The 19573-nt window shown below is 40.2% G+C and overlaps 1 protein-coding gene across 12 annotated transcripts in view; it reads left to right on the top strand.

Moving 5' to 3' along the window:
- Positions 1–19573, top strand: part of PHLDB2 (pleckstrin homology like domain family B member 2) — a 119535-nt gene that overhangs the window by 89500 nt on the left and 10462 nt on the right. For 6 of the 12 annotated variants that reach the window (XM_053307927.1, XM_053307925.1, XM_053307931.1 and 3 more), the window contains 6 exons: positions 4845–5018; positions 7506–7640; positions 10531–10630; positions 15092–15127; positions 17310–17517; positions 18045–18135. In XM_053307927.1, the coding sequence (XP_053163902.1) occupies positions 4845–5018; positions 7506–7640; positions 10531–10630; positions 15092–15127; positions 17310–17517; positions 18045–18135 (744 nt within the window). The remainder of the gene's footprint in view (positions 1–4844; positions 5019–7505; positions 7641–10530; positions 10631–15091; positions 15128–17309; positions 17518–18044; positions 18136–19573) is intronic. The other 6 variants (XM_053307929.1, XM_053307928.1, XM_053307930.1 and 3 more) reach the window with 3 other exon arrangements.

Raw genomic sequence — 19573 nt, forward strand, 5'->3', positions numbered from 1 at the left:
ACATTTCCCATTTGTATACATTGTTTTTTCAACATTTTGTTCCTTTGGTGTCTGCAGACTCATTGTAAAACTGCAATTTTTACAGTTAAAAAGTTATGGATGGGAAGAGCCAAATTGATTTTATTCATAGAGGCTATTCTGGGAAAAATCTCAAGACAGTAAAAGACCACCAGGAGCTTTCCCACACAGGGCTTTTACAGCTCTTGCACGCTGAGGCTTGGGGAACCTTCATATGAGGGTGGGATTTCGCTCAAATTCAGTTCTGAAACAGCAAGCTACTGTTCATATAGCAGTGGAATTTTCAGGTTTTATCTTTACAAATGGAGCTTAACACAAAGTATCTGTGTTAGGGATGTGCATGAAACGGATTTTGTGGTCTGTTTCAAGCTCAAAATGAAACACAAATGGCTGAAATGTTCTGTTGAAACAACCAGTCCAACCACTTGTTTCAGTGGAACAAACTTGAAATGTTTCAAGTGATTTGGCCATAGGGAATAATGGGAAAATTTGAAACACCCCATTGTTCCCCATGGGTAGCTCCTAGTGACACCAAAGTGGGTTGGGAGGTAGGGCATGGTGGTTGCTACCTACCATTCAACCACAAAAGAAATGGGCAAGTGGACAATTTTAAACAAATTTTTAACCTTTCCCCAAAAGTCCACTAGGATCCTATAAGGGTTTGGGGAAAGGTTAAAAATTTAAAATCGCCTGCTTGCCCATTTCTTTTATGGGTTGGGTAGTAGGTAGCACCCATCATGCCCTACCTCCCAGCCCACTTTGGTGTCCCTGGGAGATATTCATGGGGAACAATGGTGTGTTTCGACTTTCCCCATTGTTCCCTATGGCCAAAAACAAGCAGTGCACACACAGATTTTGCACTGCAATTTGCAATGCATTTTGCAATCCTGCTGTGAAAAACACTGCAGAAGCACACAGTAAAAGGGAATCTGTTGCTCCCAACACAGAACACAAATTTCAAGCACAGTTCAAAATGCCCCAAAAAGAATCACTGTCCCAGAATCCACTGTCAGCCACAGTGCTGTGCTGCATTAACATCAATGGCACAAGTTGCTCTCTCATGCACAATTATTACTCCTTGTGTTCCTCACATTGCAACAGCTGCCATACCAGCAAGCATAGCCATAAGCTCAACTAGTGCAACTTCAGCCACATTTTGACTGAGTATACCGTGCAATGCAGATTGCAGATCAGACTAGAGCAGTGAGTGAAGCACATGTTACTCTCAAGGCCAGACATGGAGCTCATCACAGCAATCACCAAGAAATATTACACACACACACACGCACATACAGCTGCCACTGACCATTTCTCACCACAAAATTATCTCACAAACAAAACAGACCACAACTCAAGGAAGGCTGGCCCAAGTTCAGCTTTTGTCAATCTGAGATCCAGCAAAACTAGATAGCTATAGCAGCAATAACACAGAATATTATACTTAGTGCTGAAAAAACCACAAAATCAAACCTTCTTTCCTCCACTCCTGATGTATCCTCTTCTTCAATAGATGCAAAGTGAGTATAATGGCTCTCTCTCTGCCGCCCAGTCCCTTTGAATACATTTTGAAATTCACTCTTTTTGTCCTCCCTCCCCACAGCCAGTGGGGGCACAGATGCCCATTTCAACCCTTGATTTGTATGATAAAAAGCCAACCAAAAAGTAAGGAGGTCGCAAGCCATTTGGAAGCTTGTGCCAGAAAACCAATCAGCAAGAGAAAAACAGGCCTCCAAAATGGTGCTTAAAATGTCAAAACAGGGTTATTCTGCTCCAAGCTTGAAATAAGCCCTTTATTTAACGGGCATTCGGGTTTGAACTTGAAACACTCAAAATGGCCCATTTCGAGTGGAATGTTTCACTGTTAGAAATGTTCTACATATCCCTAATCTGTGTCCAAAAATAGTTGCACTTTCAAAAACCTTTTCCTGGGATACTCCATCATTCTGTGGAGTATGATTCTGATATGTGGAGAGACCCAATGGATAAAGCGGATCAAGATGAGGTGGAGGCGTGGCTTTGCTGAGTGTCTGCTGATATGATAACACTCTGGGCAGACTTGCTTCCTCTGCCCTGGAGTCCACTTCTGTTCATTCTTCCTCCCCCCACCCCCCAAATTCTGCCATCCTGAAAGGTCAGACTCATTTAAATAAATTTTAATTTGCTGTGGGTCTTGTGCAAGGCAGCCACATGTCTCTATAGCCAGTTACAAGGGTGTTTTTGTTTTTTTGTTTTTTTAACATCAAGGTAGATGGAATATTAATGGTGCAGTGGGGAAGTAACTTGCCTAGAGACCAAGAGGTTATTGGTTCAGATCCCCGCTGGTATGTTTCCCAGACTATGGGAAACACCTATATTGGGCAGCCGCGATATAGGAAGATGCTGAAAGGCATCATCTCATACTGCGTGGGAGATGGCAATGGTAAACCCCTCCTACCAAAGACAACCACAAGGCTCTGTGGTCACCAAGAGTCAACACCAACTCGACCGCACACGTTAGCTTTAGATTAGATTTTTTTAAAAGTTGGGAAGGGGTGGCCACGGAGTTCTGAAGCCAGGTACAGTTGTAGCACAGGATAGTAGAATTCTAAGTATTAAATTTGAAGCCAATGGGCCTGATTTTTAATAAATTTTTGAGACATGGAAGGTGCTTTTTTTGTTTGTTTGTTTCCCCATTGATCTTGCACAAGCCTGCCACCTGGTGTCCAATGGCAGTCTTGCACAAGATCAACAGAGAAATTAAAAAAGTGAAATTCCTTCCCTGTCTAAAATAATTATTTAAATTCAACCAATTGACTTGATCACCTTCAAATTTAGTACACAGAATCACACTATCCTGTGCTACAACTGTGCCTGGTTTCAGAGCTCCATGGCCAGCCCTTCCCAACTTACATTTCCCCCCCTAATTTTCCATTAACCTTGAAGTTAAAAAAAACCTTGTAGTTGCCTCTCAGACACGTGCCAACCTTGCAGAAGACCTTCAGCAAAAAAATTTTTTTAAATTTAAATTTCTATGAACTTCTTTTAAGTAGCAAAAGTTTAAAATAATGCATGGTCTCCGCCACATGCATGCTTACACACATGCTTACTCCTTCTCTACCTGTGCACTTGAATAGGAAGGAGGCGTGGTGCCTGCCTTGTTTGCAGCCCCATTGGCCAAAAACAGAGCAGAAAGGTGGCAGGGAGAGCATCCGGTATGAACAACCCATGCTTGGAAAAATTCTAAGGAACTATAGCCAAATTTCATAAGATATTGGAATATGAACGGCCCCAACTTTAATCCGAATTATGCCTGAGAGCGTTTATTTCCATTTATTTCCACTTGGACTTCTCTACTAAGTCATGTGATGTTAGGCCACTTCTTCCCTCACTAAAGCTGGCAGTCTGGAAAGGCTCCAGACCTCTCTTCCACATCCTAAAGTGGAAGTACAAGTGAACTGGGCCATACTGTTTTCCTTTGAACATGGTCCCTCCCTGGCCACACCCTGCTTTCTTTCCAAGGACCAGTTGCAAGGTCAGGAAGGTAATCACATTCAAATAAATGTGGGACAGCCCATAGGAAACATAGGAACATAGGAAACTGCCATATACTGAGTCAGACCATTGGTCTATCTAGCTCAGTATTGTCTTCACAGACTGGCAGTGGCTTCTCCAAGGTTGCAGGCAGGAATCTCTCTCAGCCCTATCTTGGAGAAGCCAGGGAGGGAACTTGGAGCCTAGATGCTCTTCCCAGAGCGGCTCCATCCCCTGAGGGGAATATCTTCCAGTGCTCATACATCAAGTCTCCCATTCATATGCAACCAGGGCAGACCCTGCTTAGCTATGGGGACAAGTCATGCTTGCTACCACAAGACCAGCTCTCCTCTGATAACATATTACTTTCTCCCCACAGTGGGAGCAGAGTGAGGTGGGATGAGAACCTGCAATATATACCAGATTGGGATTTCTCTTCAGAATGGAACAAAGTGAACAGACCCTTGTAAAGAAACTCTAGCAATGAGGAACTGAGCGTTAGAATCAGCCTTTCAGATGCAGTCATATGTTATTCTGACCAAAAAAAATGTCCACATGTCCTTTTGACAGCAGATAGTTCAATCAAAGAACATGGGGTTGACTTCTGTGGAAAAGTTGAAACCAAAGGAATTCAATTCAGTTACTTCGTAGAATACACTGACATTCTAAAGTTGCCTAGAGATCTTTAGCACAATGAGTGTAGAGTGTTAAAGGTGCTCAATTTGCTCTCATATATAGATGCATACGTATATGTGATTTCTTGTTATTTGGCTTCTTCACTTTTTCTTGCTATCTCATGAATGTGTAGAGGGAGGGAGGAACTGTACCTTTTCCCTATTTAATCTTATGTGTATAAATGATCTTCTGTATAGCATCCATATAGTGCATTATGCCTGTTAGCAGCAGCAAGAATTGAGCCTGGAATACCTCATTTTTATCTCATGCTTCACTCACAAAAGCAGAGTACACTGCGCATTCTCATTTTATCATTGTTATTCATATATTTAATGTTGGTATTTCTTTGGATCACTTTTTTAAAATTCTGCCCTTAGAATATCATAAGCCCATTGCTGGATTCCTCCAAAAAAAGTGAAAATACTTGTATTCCTTGTGTCCCCCCCCGCCCTGCATACCTTTATGTCTGTCAATTGTGGGTAACCCTCACACATCTGATAAAATGGACTTTAGTCCATGGCAGCTCATGCCACAATAAATTCATTGGTCAGATGACACAAGACTTGTGTGTATATGTTTGCTGCCTGTTATGTCATTCCATTTAGAAAACTCTGAACATAATTTCTCTCTTTTCTATAAAGCTAAGATCATCTCTCTGTTCTGGATTTGTGTTTCCTCACTCCCTTTCTCCTCGTCCTCTTGCACAACTTTCGCCAGTCCACTGGCCTGAGGTCAGGGCTACAAATGTAGAGCCTTTTTCTTTACCTGACACACCACCTCCTCTTCCAGCTAAGAAACACCGAAGGCAATCGCAGGTAACATGCTTGAAGACAGGCAGTCTTGGTAGCAATGAGCTTACATTTGCATGGACTTGCCCACCTCAATCCAGTGGCGTATGTGTGAGGAGCAGCCATGGCTGCATGCATGGAGCCTTTTTTCAAAATACAAAAATCACTCCAATCAGCAATTTGGAGGGGGATTGGGACTGAATTCAACCCTACACCCCCTTCCAGAGTGGCTAACTGGCAAAATTCCAGCATTTTCTAAAGGATTTTCCATATACATCCCCAATTGCACTCTCATCCAGCTAGAGATATCCCTACAGGTGCTTCTTTCCAGATGTGTAGTACCCATTTCTAGGTCAAACTGGCATTGTTCAGTACTTTAGAATGTTTGCAATGTACTTCTCGTTCTGTGAATATCAATAGTGAAAATGGGCATTTGAATATTTTTGTTAGTTTTGTAAGCAAGCAGTGTTAAACTTTGCTTGATAGTATTTTCTGTAATTGAGACAAGCACAGTAAAAGTTATTAACAATGAAACATTTTAGACAATAACTTCTATTCTGTATATATGGCATGGAAGAATACTGCAAATAATGCTTCAGAAACCATCTCTGCCATCAGGCATTTGCAGTCAATAGTAATAGGTCTACAGCCAAAGCACATTAAGAACTATTATGTTAACTTACAATAGTAAGACTACTAGGGCTGTGCTGGGGAAGGTTGGGAATGGCCTAACATTGCCCATTTTGAAGGGCATTGGAGGTACTCCAACCTCGAAGTAGGGAAGCCAATTTCAGCTCTGAGTTACGTGACCCTTTCGGCTGCATTTGGAGCATAATGACAGCAGGAGTTGGCTCCCCCCCCCCATCATAGTGTAGGAGGGCGCCATCTTCTGCCATCTCTCTGCCTGCTTGCCCATGAAATTTTTTTTTAAAAAAATCTTTTTAAAAAATGTAAAATGTTTAGTCCGATATTTTATTCACAATTTTAAAGAAAGAAGAAGATTATCTGATGATACATTACTTCCTGTGAGATTCTCTGGTGTTACATAACTTCCCTGAGATTCTCAGCTGTTACATCACTTTCCCTTCACGATTCTCTGCGAGTACAATTTTTGGGTTACTTAAAATATTTAAAAACAAAGGATGCTCAGATTCATTTGTAATTAAATACACAGAATCCAGCCATCCTTGCCTACTTTCAGGGCTCCTTTTCTCCTTTCCTTTCCTTTTTTCTTTTTTTTTACTGGTGATTTTTAAAACTTTTCCTATAGACTCTTCTAGGGGGATTTTCACCAGAAAAAAAGTCAAAAAAAGTCAAAAAGTTAAAAAAAAAAAAAAAGTCAAAAAATCCCAATGTTCTGAAGAGTCCAAAAGACATGAACCTAATCTCTGCGGTTCTGGATCAGATCGGACTCTATCCTTTGTGAATTTAATTTTAAACTGTTTAATTGTTTTCATCTCATGAGATTATTTTAACTTTTTATTCTGTGAAATTGTTTTAACTGTTTTTACTCTGTTTTACATTTGTTGTGTTTTAAATCGTGTACATACCTAGAGACGCACATATAAGGCAGTGTATTCATATGAAATTCATTTTAAGCAACCATGTTGACTTTGTAAATCAAATAAGTTTCCTTTCATATAAAAAAATTGTTTGGTTTCATGACCAAATGAGCATTGCTTGGTATTTGTAATACTCTTCATGTGCAACACTATACTAATCCTATCACAATATAATTGTATTCATATTTTGTGACACATAATAATATTGTCTTTAAAAAAAAACAATAATTGTCAATTGCCAAAATCCAGACAACAAGAGAGGCACATAACAAGGGAGTCACAATGTTCACTGATCCCTCCTCCTTCTGTGGCCCTCTGCCTCCCAAAAATTTGACCAATCAGGAACAGAGGAAAGAGATTGGCAAAAACTGCCCTTACTCTGTTGCGTGCACAAAACATCATTTCATGTGCAGTATCAATTTGGATCAATACCAGCATTTATAATTTCTATAGCACTGATCCCTGCCCAAAGAAGTTTCAATTATTTTCTCATATGTTATCATAGTTTAAGCTATATTGTGCCTTTAGTTATACTTAGCCATTGTAAAGTGGGCAGCTCATTCACAATAAATATAAAAACAAACCACTGGTAACTTCTCCTGTACAGCTTGTTTAGGGAATTACCTGGTAATTATTCCCTTAAATTAGAATGATCATTTTTTACATTATTTTGTAAATCAGTGAAATTGTGGGGAATTATTTCTGCTTTTCTGGATACTGTACTTTCTGTGTAACATAAATAAAATGGTTCAAGTACAACTCTATTCTTTACCACCTTTTTTCCTTGGCACATGTTGAATTGTTTTAATACAGTATTCAGATATTTCAGAACAGCATAGTGCCCCCCGCCCATAACATTTCTTGTTTGCAAGCTTTCTTAAAATCACATTTGTGGTTTTATTTGTTTTGTAAAAATGCCATTTTGACATGATTCAACTGATTATATTTTAAGCATTTCCGAAATCTGGAAGAGAGAAAGAAGCAGCACAAACAAGGCCCATATATGAGTGATACCTTGCCACGCAAGAAAACAGCATCTTCTGTTTCACCACATTTCAGCAGTTCCACTCTTGGACGAAGTGTTAAGGTAAGCAATGTGATTACAATCTAAAATCCACATTTAAAGCGTGTGAGTACAGGCTTATATCACCATCCACAGACTCACCATATGCAGTTTCACGTGTCTGCAGTTGGGTAATGGACCCAACCTCAGCATATGTGGTGGGGGGGAGCAAAAAAGGGGTTAATTCCGTGCATCCATGGGTCGGGGTGGCCGTAGATGACCTCGGAGGTCATTTGGCTGCCATTTTGTGGAGGAGAACCATTTTATGGCTCATCTGTAAAAACAAAAAACCCCGTGATTTTCCACCACATTTCGGGGACTTCTGGACTTGTGAGGCGCATCTTCAGACTCCTGAAGGCCCATGGAGCATGGTAGGGTACTTTTGGGGTGTTTTCACATTTTGGGGTGCTTCCCCCCCTTTTCCCTTTTTTCAAAGTCTGGGAACCTAACTCCTGTGATCAGTGCATCATTTTCTGTGGTTTCGTTACCCCTGGTAATCTGCAGGAATGGAATCCTTGCACATTATGAAGTCCATCATGAAAGAAAAGTGTACCATGAAAGAATAGTGTGATTTTTGAAATTCCTCATTATGTTTTTACAAATATGGACCTGCAAAATGTTGCAGTATAGGAACTGTGGAATAGATTATATCTAGTCCTGAAAGTTGCTATTTTATTGCATGACTGTGTATGCGCATGTGCACACACAGTGATCAGCAGATTAATAGATTTGGTACACAACTTCTTTCTCCAATCCTCAAGAGAGTTCACCCATATTCAGTTGTTTTAATGGGGGGGTTTTTGGGGGGGGCCTAACCTCCTCCCACACACACACCAAGAATGTAAATATGTGAAATCCTTTCCCACTCAGAAACACAAAGGTGTGAAATGGCTGGTAGGAAAACAGAAGAGTTTTATTCATCTTTCCGCCACAGAAGCAGAAGGGGTTGTGACTGTCTTGAGGAAGTGGGCATTCTTCAAGCTGAGAAATTCCCCACTTTTTTTTTTTTGTCCAAGCCTTCCTTTTGCCCCTCCTCACCACAGATTTCCATTAACTTTATCCACCTGCCTGTTTTTTAACTGCACTGTGACCCACGAGGTAGGGATGTGCCCAAACCACTGTTTAAAGCATGGTTCAAGGACTTTTAGAGAAACTGGGAAGGGAGGTTTAAGGAAAAGGAGAGCAGGTGCTTATCTGCTATCCGTGGCTTCTTCCAGCTTCCTACTGGGGCAGTGCACATCTCAGAAAGCCCCACACACCTTCAGCACACACATGGTGTTGCTGACCATGCAAATAGTGCCTGTGCGTGCATAGACGCCATGTGTGCTGACAGCACACGGGGCTTTTGGGGATGTGTGCCGCCCCAGTAGGAAGCTGGAAGGGGAAGCAAAGAGCAGATAAGCACCTGCTCTCCTTTTCCTTAAAGTTCCCTTCCTAATTTCCCTAAAAGTGCTCAAACCATGGTTTGGGAGCATCCCTACCAAGAAGATTCCGCTTCATTGACTAACATGAGGGCAGTCTGTGGGGGTTGGCCCCGTAGAGTCCCCCCCCCCGCCATTCAGACTTTTTGAACACCTTATCTTCAGTTCACCTCGAGTCTGCTAGGACCTCCCACTTGCTCCCAGATGGTTATATGTCCACTCAGAAATAGATATTAAAATTTAGTGAGGATCATCTGCTAAATCTTGCTGAGTCATCTCAGTGATTTATATGACTCTATTTAATTTTTCATTACTGGTTTTATGTTGAGTTGACAATAAAAGTTGTCAGGGAAGTGTACATAATACACCTGTGAGATAACTTGGGTAAGGTTGAAAGAGACCGACTAGCCCAGGGTCACCAAGTGCATTTCATGGCCAAGCAGGAATTTGCACCTGTGTCTCCCTGGTCCGAGTCTACCCACTACCTAACCAAACTCTATCCACTACACCACACTGGCTCTTGAATAATCCTGACATATTCTGATATTCTTGAATAATCTGGTTTATCTCTTTTCTTTATCATACCTATTGCAATGCAATTTAATTTTAAAAGAAAATGCACTCACTATTAACTTTATCCAGAACTACCATATGTTTCATTGGAGTTTATCCTGGGCTCAGGTCATAACCTATTTTTGATACAGAAACGCAATCATGGAAAATATCAAGTAATAATGAAGAAGAGACTATCTGTAGGAAAGTAATAACAAAGAACTGACTGTCTTTCCTTCACCACTGAAATAACCACAACTAGCCTTGGCACAACTAAGAGAAATAACAGTGGACACAATCTGTCAGAGCTTTCTGCATCTACTCACATTATTATTTTTTCTAAAATGAACTCTGGAAGACAAAGTGTCTGCAATTCCCACCCCCGCCCCCCGCACATTTTTCTGCAGTATTTGCAGAAAAGATAGTGTGTCTTCCAGGTAGGCTTCATTTTAGAAATTAATACTGTGGATTTATGCAGACAGTTCTGATAGGTTGTGTCCATTGTTATTAAAATAAAATCACAGAATTCTTGTTCCACTTACTGGTGGTAACAACATTATTTTATATATCAGTGCAATGAATAGATCTCAGAGTACATTTGAGCAACTTCAGATGTTACAAAATGCAGGGGTTGGACAGGAACTGGGAGTGGCTAAACTTTCCTGTTTTCTCTTGTTTTCCTTAAGTGGAAATTGCACATCTATCTTAAGCTGAGCTGTACACACTTTAAATATGCAGGTTTTGAATTTTATCATGGGAGACAGGATTGGCGAAGATGTGTGAAGTCCACTTCAAATGTTACAAAGAGCTTTGTAGCATAGGGGAGCAGAAGCCATTTATGGAACTAATATGAAGAACTTAACGTTCCTTCATTGATTACTAATAAGACATTTTTAATGCATACTATTTGCAAGTAATCATTTGCAATATATTTTATGCAGGGTCACCTCCCACTTGGACAAAGCAATAGCTGTGGCAGTGTACTTCCCCACTGTTTAGCAACTATGACTAAAGAACCAGAATCAAGGAGAATACATAAAGGTAAGACCATTTAAAGATCATCTTCATAAACTGATATGTCAAAGAAGGAATCCTATATCCCACAACACACTAGCCACTGGAATTGGTTAGTTAGATTTGAAATAGCTTTTCCTTCTTTTCATAAATAGACTATTAAAGCTGTTATGTACATTCAGTCATAATACTTTTATAGAAGTTCTACTGTGCTATTGCATAAGGTAAATAATTTCAAAAAGTGGAAAATATGTCCTTTCTTGACTGGTTAAAAAACAGAATACCATACTTAAAAATCTGGTAGTCCCACTGCATTTGGGTGGTGGGGGGAGGACAAATTTTGCCAATCTCCCCATTGCCTGGAAACACTCTTTTAACACCCCTAAATATGTCCCTCAGGGTTGTACAACCCTCAGGGATATAAGAACAGCCCTGCTGGATCAGGCCCAAGGCCCATCTAGTCCAGCATCCTGTTTCACACAGTGGCCCACCAGATGCCTCTGGGGAGCCCACTGGCAGGAGCTGAGGGCATGCCCTCCCTCTCTCCTGCTGATACTCCCCTGCAACTGGTATTCAGAGGCTTTGAGACTGGAGGTGGCCTATAGTCCTCTGACTAGTAGCCGTTGATAGACCTCTCCTCCATGAAGTTATCCAAACCCCTCTTAAAGTCATCCCGGTTGTTGGCTATCACCACATCTTGTGGCAAGTTCATTATGTGTTGTGTGAAAAAGTACTTCTCAAACTTCCTGGCAATTAATTTCTTGGGATGACCCCTGGTTCAAGTGTTATGAGAGAGGGAGAAACATTTCTCTCTATCAACCTTTTCCACATGGTGCAAAATTTTATAGACCTCTATTATGTCTCCCCACATTGTCTTTTTTCTAAACTAAAAAGCCCCAGGTGTTGTAGTCTTGCCTCATAAGAAAGGTGCTCTAGGCCCCTGATCATCTTGGTTGCCCTCTTATGCACCTTTTCCAGTTCTACAATGTCCTTTTTTAGATGTGGTGACCAGAATTGTACGCAGTACTCCAGGTGTGGCCACAATATAGATTTGTATAAGGGCATAATAATATTAGCCGCTTTATTTTCAATCCCCTTCCTAATGATTCCTAGAATGGAATTTGCCTTTTTCACAGCTGCCGCACATTAAGTCAACACTTTCAACGAGCTGCCCACCACAACCCCGAGATCCCTTCCTGGTCAGTCACCGACAGTTCAGATCCCATCGGTGTATACTTGAATTTGGGGGGGGGGTTTCCCCAATATTTAAGGGTGTTAAAGAGCATTTCTGGAAGAAGATTAGAAAAAATTGTGCCCCTCCCTATGCACAGCGGGACTCTAGATTACTAAATGCTGTGGATGTGCTTTGCATGCAGCACCAGTCACCATTGGTGGAGATGTCTGCCATTATTACAGCTGCAGTGCTAATTTTTTATTAGTGTTCTGCCTAAGCTGAGAAGAGTTTGGTGAAAGCTGGTAATTAGTGCTAGTTTTTGGAATACACCATTAACATTGGTCAATGTAAACACAAACTACTAAAATTGTTAAAACTTACTTTTAAATAGGACTGCAATCCAGCATATAGCACTTAGAAAATCTTTGTACTACCAAGAATGCCATAACTAGCCAGCTCCTCTTTCCCATCTCTGATTTCTGTAGTTGTAACTAAATGGTGCAATATCATTTTTTTAAAAAAATGTGGAGGGTTTTTTTGCTTTTAAATGCTTATGACATGAAGGTTTTATTTAATTATTTGTCTCTTATTAAAATCAGGAAAAGGCAAAAAAGGTATGAGAAACATCCTATGTGTGATTTTATGTTTGTTTTTGTGGTTATCACTGCCAAAAGGGACACCGTCAAATCATTTAGAATCAAAACATGTGGAAACTCAAAACTTCCTGCTACACTAAAAAGCTTTCAACATTGCTGCTGCTGATTGCTAAAGCCTAGAACTGCAAATAAAATACCTAATAAAAAGCTTTAGAGCTTAGCCACCGAAGTCCTATGGTGTGGTTGAGGACCCTAGCTTTGAATATCTTTTTCATATAAATCTCCTGCTGCCTGCAAATGAACCTGACACTTGTTTGACTGTGAAAAGAGAACACATACATTCTCGATATCTGTTCACACCGCTGATAGTGAAGCTTAACAAATAAGTTAACAAAAGCTCAGAAATGTTTGTATTAGTCTTGCTGTGCCCACACATATCTATGTTGTGTATTTAGGGCACATTAAAGGATCACCTTGCTTTGAGTTTACAAAAGTGTCCCTTGCTTCCCACAAACTACCAGCAAAGTGACTGTTTAGCTTCCTGCTAAAATTAATTGGAAGGAAGGTAGTTGTCCTAACCGTTGTATGTAGCTTTGCCACATGGCTGGTTTTCCATTGATGCATCCAACAGTTGTCCTTTCTGGCTGGCCATGTCTGGCTGCATATCTGGCCTCCGTTTGTGTTGGTCTGGCACCATGGCTGCTTGCTTCCCATCTCTTTCTACCACCTCCTCTTTTCTTCCTTTCTTCACCAAAGCATGCATGCACTTGGACTGGAAGTGGGAAATCAGTATCTGACTAAGACAGCCACATGCATAGAAGCAGCATCATGGCAACACTGACAACAAATCCTAGAGCTGTTATCTTTACATCTTCTGGGATAGAAGCTTTAGCAGGGTGTTGTTAATTATTTGTTTGGTGATAGCAGACAGAAAGATCTGGGGGAACAGAACAGTCTGGCCCCAAAAATGCAGATGCATTTTTTTTAATATATAGTGGTGTGAAATGTAGATATCAAAACTGCTTGTTTTGCAAAAGTGGGGGTGGGGAGTATGTTTTAATGAGTCTGAATTTACTTGACTGTGTTCCTTTTAAAACAACACACTCAGAGGAAATATGATCTCATCATTCTCGTGTGCTAGCAAATTGATAGTTGGAAATCATTATTGTCACTGGGTTAAATAGCTGGCTTTGCTGTTTTCTTTTTTCTTTTTTTTCTTTTTTTTGTTTTCTGTCTGTTTCTGGCAGTTGTTTTTCTATTTACTTTTTAAAATGATTTAACCCAGTTTGTTCCTTTGTGAAATGTGATTTTGCATGTCTTCATGGAATAATGGTAAGTGAACAAAATATCATAGCTTACTCTGAACGATTAACTTCAGATTTAGTAAAATATCTTTCATGCCAGACAAATTCATGGAAGAGCTGTCTGTCAACAGCTGCTGCCCATCATAGCTAAAAAGAACCTCCATGTTCAGAAGCAACATACTTCTGAATGCCCGACACTGGGGGCAGACATCATTTTCATGCCCTGCCTGTGAGTGTCCTGATGCATCTGAAATACTCCAGATCTCTTCATTTAATTGTCCCCTGTTATCCCCTCCAAAAAACCAAAACAAAAAATCCCATTCACCATCAGTTCACACACACCCCCGCCAAAGACCCCCCAGACTTGTTTAATTCATTCAGCCTAATATCTGTGTTCGTAGTTTGGAAGAGTTACCAGGATGAGATGTCCCTGTGTGGCACCCAGCACTAGTCTATGGGCACAAAAAAGTCTATGGGCCCCATTAACCTTTTATACATGTGTGGGTTGCTGTTTAAGGATGTTTGTGCCCTTTTTGAAAATGATGGATATTGACTTGCTGTGTGCACTGAATAAAAAGCTAATGCTGTAGCAGCTCGGTTAGTGGAACATGTCAAAAGTTCAGCTGCCCAGAAATCTGGGCACTCCTATTGCTGCCACCAGTTCACTTCCCTTTCCTCCAACTAACCCAAGTATATTTCAGTGGCTGACATCCTAACTAAGGAAGTGCCAGTGCAGCAAGAGGATCAGAATAACAGTGCTTCTAAGTTAACCACCACTAATATTGGGGTGGGGATGAGACCCTCCCCTTCCCCAGGAAGCTGTCTGTGCCACCTAAAAATATGTCCCAGAAGGCTGCATACCTATATAGGCCCTGAGAATTGTCTGTAAAAACCTAGAACTAGTAAAGCAATACAAAAAAAACAGTATCTAAAGAAAATGGTGTATTTGATCTTGAAGCTACATTTGTTTTCTGACATTGTTTATTTATTCATTCATTATTTATCACATTGTATCCCACCTCAAACTTCTGTCTCTCGGCAGCATACAAATTTGATAAATAATAAGTAAATAACTGAAGAAAACATAATTTTACCCCAACATTTTTTCCTTGTAAGAAATGTGTTTCATTAAATGTGTTTCATTATATCAGTTCGACTATAACGATCTTATATGATACTTAGATGTGTTTGCTGCATGTATTTTGAAAATTACCAAAGCTGCCATGTGGAAGATTAATTCATAGATCTTATTATGTGTAAGGAGCGAATGGACTAAAGGCTAAAATAGCTATCAGTACTAGAATAAATTAAATGACCTCATCTAGAACTTGTACCCAAAACTCACAAAATGGTAGAATGAGAGTAATGTATCTTTTCTCCTTTTTCTTTTACAACAAAAAAATCCTTTTAAAAGGAGCAGTTAGTCATTCCAAAAGTGCAAGTGTTAAAGGTAACTTTCACCCAGTATTGCAAAATCAGTCTGATAATATTTTCCATAATTCTAACAAAAGTTTCTTGTGCATAAGATGTCTATAATACTTGTCCTGTGATTGTATTGCATAGTGTTTGTGCCTTTGTATAAATTATGTGAGTCACAATAACCAGGTCTAAAAAAATGATGATCTAAAATCTAATCACTTTTTAGAATCTTGTACTTGATGTTAGGATCTTAAGCAAATTTGGACAGCAGCTTTTCACTGTGCCAGGAAGGGAATATATGGAAACTTTATTCCCAGGACTCCTCTTTATTAAACGCCAGGAATCTTGTCTGCTCTTGACCTGCCGTTGTCCTTCATCAGTTTTGTGGAGTATTAGGAGGGCCACTGTGGTTTGAAGTTCTTAGCACAGGTAGAGTGCATCAGTTAGGGGCATCAAAATTGTGCATCCTTTCTCCTGAGAAAAAAACAGTACTCACAATTGCCCACCATATGGAAGCTGCTTCATGTGGCGTACCCAGTAGCTGTCTCCAAACTCCTAACCATTCAGATGCAATGGTTTAGCCCAGGGAATGGAACAAAAATATGCTCTCATCCCAAATGTCAGGGATTGTCTGGAAGGTAGGAGGAAAACCTGAGCAGCATTCCACACAGTGAGGCTGTTCACAGGCAAACCTGCTTGTGGAGCCTCCCCCCAAAATGAGGTACATCATTTTTCAGATCGTTTGTCGGCTGCGGCTGCAAGCAGCCACAGCTAGCAGACTCACATGGTACATTATTGGCACTACAGGGGACACATCCAGACACCCTGACACATCCAAGCACCAAACAAAAAACATCCAGGTTTTTTCTATGGCCCGTAAAAGTGTCAAATAGCCAAAATGACCCAAGTATATACCACATTAATAGCATAGTACTAACTAATGTAAACAACACTGCACAGTTCCCCACAACTCCCCACTGCCTTAGAAAAACACTTAGGCCCTGGGTACTGAAGAGAGCGCCTTTTTCTTTATAGAAATTGCTCTATTGCTCTTTAATTGTTCTATTGCTCTTTAAGATCTTGTACTGAAGTGCACTTATAGTCACAACTGGCCCTCTGGTTATTGTTCAGTCAGACCTTCTCAATGGCTGCCTCTGAGCTCTGAAACTCACTCTGCCAAGATGCGGGGTTTGACTTCTCTCTTGCAGCATTTAAGAAGGCCTTAAAAATGCATCTCTTTACCCCGGCTTTTGGCTATGTGTGACTTCTGTTTTTATTGCTTTCATGTTTTGTTTGAACTATTTAATTGTATTCTGTTTTAAATCATTTGTACACAGCCTAGATATGATTGTTTGAGGCAGTATAAAAATGTAATGATGAGAAAGAGAGAGAGAGAGAGAAATTAATGTAGACATCTTTAATCCAAATAAATCATTCCTAGATTAAAAATATAGATTTGGAACCAGAGAATTACAAGTGGAGTTCCCCTCATGCAAGGGGACTTTCCCGCCTCCACCTTGGTGCTACCGCATCCTTTGCTGCCGCCGCCTCCTCCTCCAAACACCATTTCAGAGGACTGGGTGATCTTTCTGCTAATGGACATCCTGGTGTCACCTGGTTGGACACTGTGGGACGCATAGTGGGTCTTATCCAGCTGTGATCTTGCTCTTATGTTCTGGAACAGTATGGTTCTAATTTTTTCTCCTCTGACATTTAGCCATAAAGGCACAGTGATGAAAGCAACATATCTAGCAGCTAGCTAAGGGAAGAACTACTAAAAGCAGATCTACATATGGGATTGCCAGTGTTTAAAATCAGTTTCCTATTTTTCTTTGTTTGCATTGCATGCATGCTTGTAATCATGCATTTCTACACTTAACCCCAGCAGTCACGAAATTTCAGGCTCCATTAGATTCTGAATGGATGGCTAATCCTGTTCTCAGCTCCCATTTTACAAAAAGTAACCCAAGACTGACTGTGAATTACTCAGGAGGCAGATATCAGAATATGAATTAGAAATACGACACTGGTAAAGCCAATTAGCTGCCAGTTTCCTAAGAGCAGTTGTAGTAGGAAAGAGTTGCACTGCTTCAGGCTCAGAAAAGCTCATAATGAAACACTGCTCAGCATTCTTGTGGTAAAACTATGATTTCAGAGTATTATAAACATAAAATGTGAGTTAATCATCTAAGGTTTTCTCCTTCTCTTTCTAGGGTACAACCACCAACATATATGTGAAAATCAAGGCCAGAAATCACCTGAGTTCTACAGCAGAACTTCCTCTGAATCAAATGTATATTTGAACACCTTCCATTATCCTGACCATAGTTTCAAGGACCATGCCTTTGACACTCTAAGTTTAGACAGCTCTGACAGTATGGAGACCAGCATTTCTGCCTGTTCCCCAGATAATATTTCCAGGTAAACTGTGCCAATGTTCAATTTTTGCAACAGATGTGATTGGCACTGTTAAAAAAAAAACAGTATTTTTTTTTTAAATGCACCATCTAAGGTGTAGCTTAAGTTATACCAAATTAGCATCAGAGAAACAGATTGGACAGCATTGAAACTAGTTATGATTAAGCACCATTGAAATCCATGAGACAAGTTAGTCATGACTAACTTTACTAATTTCAATGATATTTAATCATTTAACAACTTAGTTTGGATGTTGCTTTCTCTTTCTAAATGCACCTCTAATCTCCATTTAGTAGTTTACTGGTGACAATATAGAACAATATTTTTGTTAAGACTACAAGATATATTTCTTGCAGAGATTTTGCCACAACTGACCTTACAGTTTGAATATAATTTTGTACTATGTTGGTGTCTAGTTCTCTGCACCAAGTTAAGAGGACTGGAATGTATACCTTTCGTTGTTTTTTTAATGTATGTGAACTATTTCTTAAGTACTGAATTATTTCTTGAAAACCATATTTTTCTTACAGTGCCAGTACTTCAAATGTTGCAAGAATAGAAGAGATGGAAAGACTTTTGAAACAAGCGCATGCTGAAAAGACACGATTGCTTGAATCCAGGGTAATCTAAATATATTAACAGCAAACATGTCTCTGGTACAGTACAGGTTCAGATTGAAGGTGCATTGTTGTTAAGATTCATAGTCCCAATGAAATAAAAAAGACAAGTTAGGTAATGCCTAACTTATCCTTTTATTTTAATGGGACTTCTTTGAGTGATTTTCCTCATCATGTCAGCCACTGATCTTTCTTGCCTCTGTCACTGGTTCCCATTCTAATTAATAATGGCTCTGAGCATGTTTAAGACACATGTGAAATTGCTGACCTCCTTGCAATATAATATAACTAATCCCTAATATATAATATATATAATATATAACTTATCCCTGCAATCAGGCTCTGTACCGGAGACCTGGAAAGTAACAAATGTAACACTGACTTTCAAAAAGGGATCCAGGGGCGATCTGGAAAATTAAGGGCTGGTTAGCTTAATGTCCATTCTGGACAAATTGATAGAAAGCATCCTCAAGAGAGAACCAGCATGGCTTCTGCAAAGGTCAGTCTTGCCTCACAAACCTTTTGGGGTTCTTTGAAAGTGTCAACAAGTGTGTGGATAAAGGTGATAGAATTGACATAGTATACCTAGACTTCCAAAAAGCTTTAGACAAAGTTCCTCATCAAAGACGCCTGAGAAAACTTAGCAGTCATGGGATAAGGGGACATTTGTGGATTGCTAACTGGTTAAAAGACAGGAAACAGACGGAAGGGGTAAATGGAGAGTTTTCACAATGGAAGAAAGTAAGAAGTTAGTTCCCCCAGGGATCTGTACTGAGACCAGTGCTCTTTAATTTATTAATAAATGATCTAGAAGTAGGGGTAAGCAGTGAGGTGGCAGATTTGCAGATGATACCAAACTCTTTCGGTTAGTGGAGTGCAAGTGTAGGAAGACTCAACTTGAATCTGACAGATTGCAACATAGAGCTCATTTGAAGACCTATGCTCAGGCGATACGCGCAGCAAAGAAGCGATTCTTTTCTGCCAGTATTGCTTCCGCAAGTTCATGTCCAGCGGAGTTGTTCAGGGTTATGAGAGGGCTAGTATGTGACCCTCCTCCCTTGAATCAGAATCTAGAACCATCGATTACCTGCTGTGATGTGTTTAATGAATTCTTTGTGGAAAAATCTTTCGGGCCGATTTAGATTCCATCTCCGCAATTACTTCAGTGTCTGATGTGGAGATGTCCAGCGACGACTCTTATGTGGTTATGTTGGATCAGTTTCAGTTTGTGACTCCTGAGGATGTGGACAAGCTGATTGGAACGGTGCGGCCTACCACCTGTTCTCTTGACCTTTGCCCGACATGGCTTAAATTATCTGGCAGGGGGGTTGTTGTAGAAGGCCTGGTAGAGATTATAAATACATCTCTGAGGAAAGGTAGGATGCCTCCATGTCCTAAGGAGGCAATTATTAGAACGCTTCTGAAGAAGCCTGCCTTGGATC

This window comes from Hemicordylus capensis, chromosome 3 (genome assembly GCF_027244095.1).
Source record: "Hemicordylus capensis ecotype Gifberg chromosome 3, rHemCap1.1.pri, whole genome shotgun sequence".
In the NCBI taxonomy this organism is placed as follows: Eukaryota; Metazoa; Chordata; class Lepidosauria; order Squamata; family Cordylidae; genus Hemicordylus; species Hemicordylus capensis.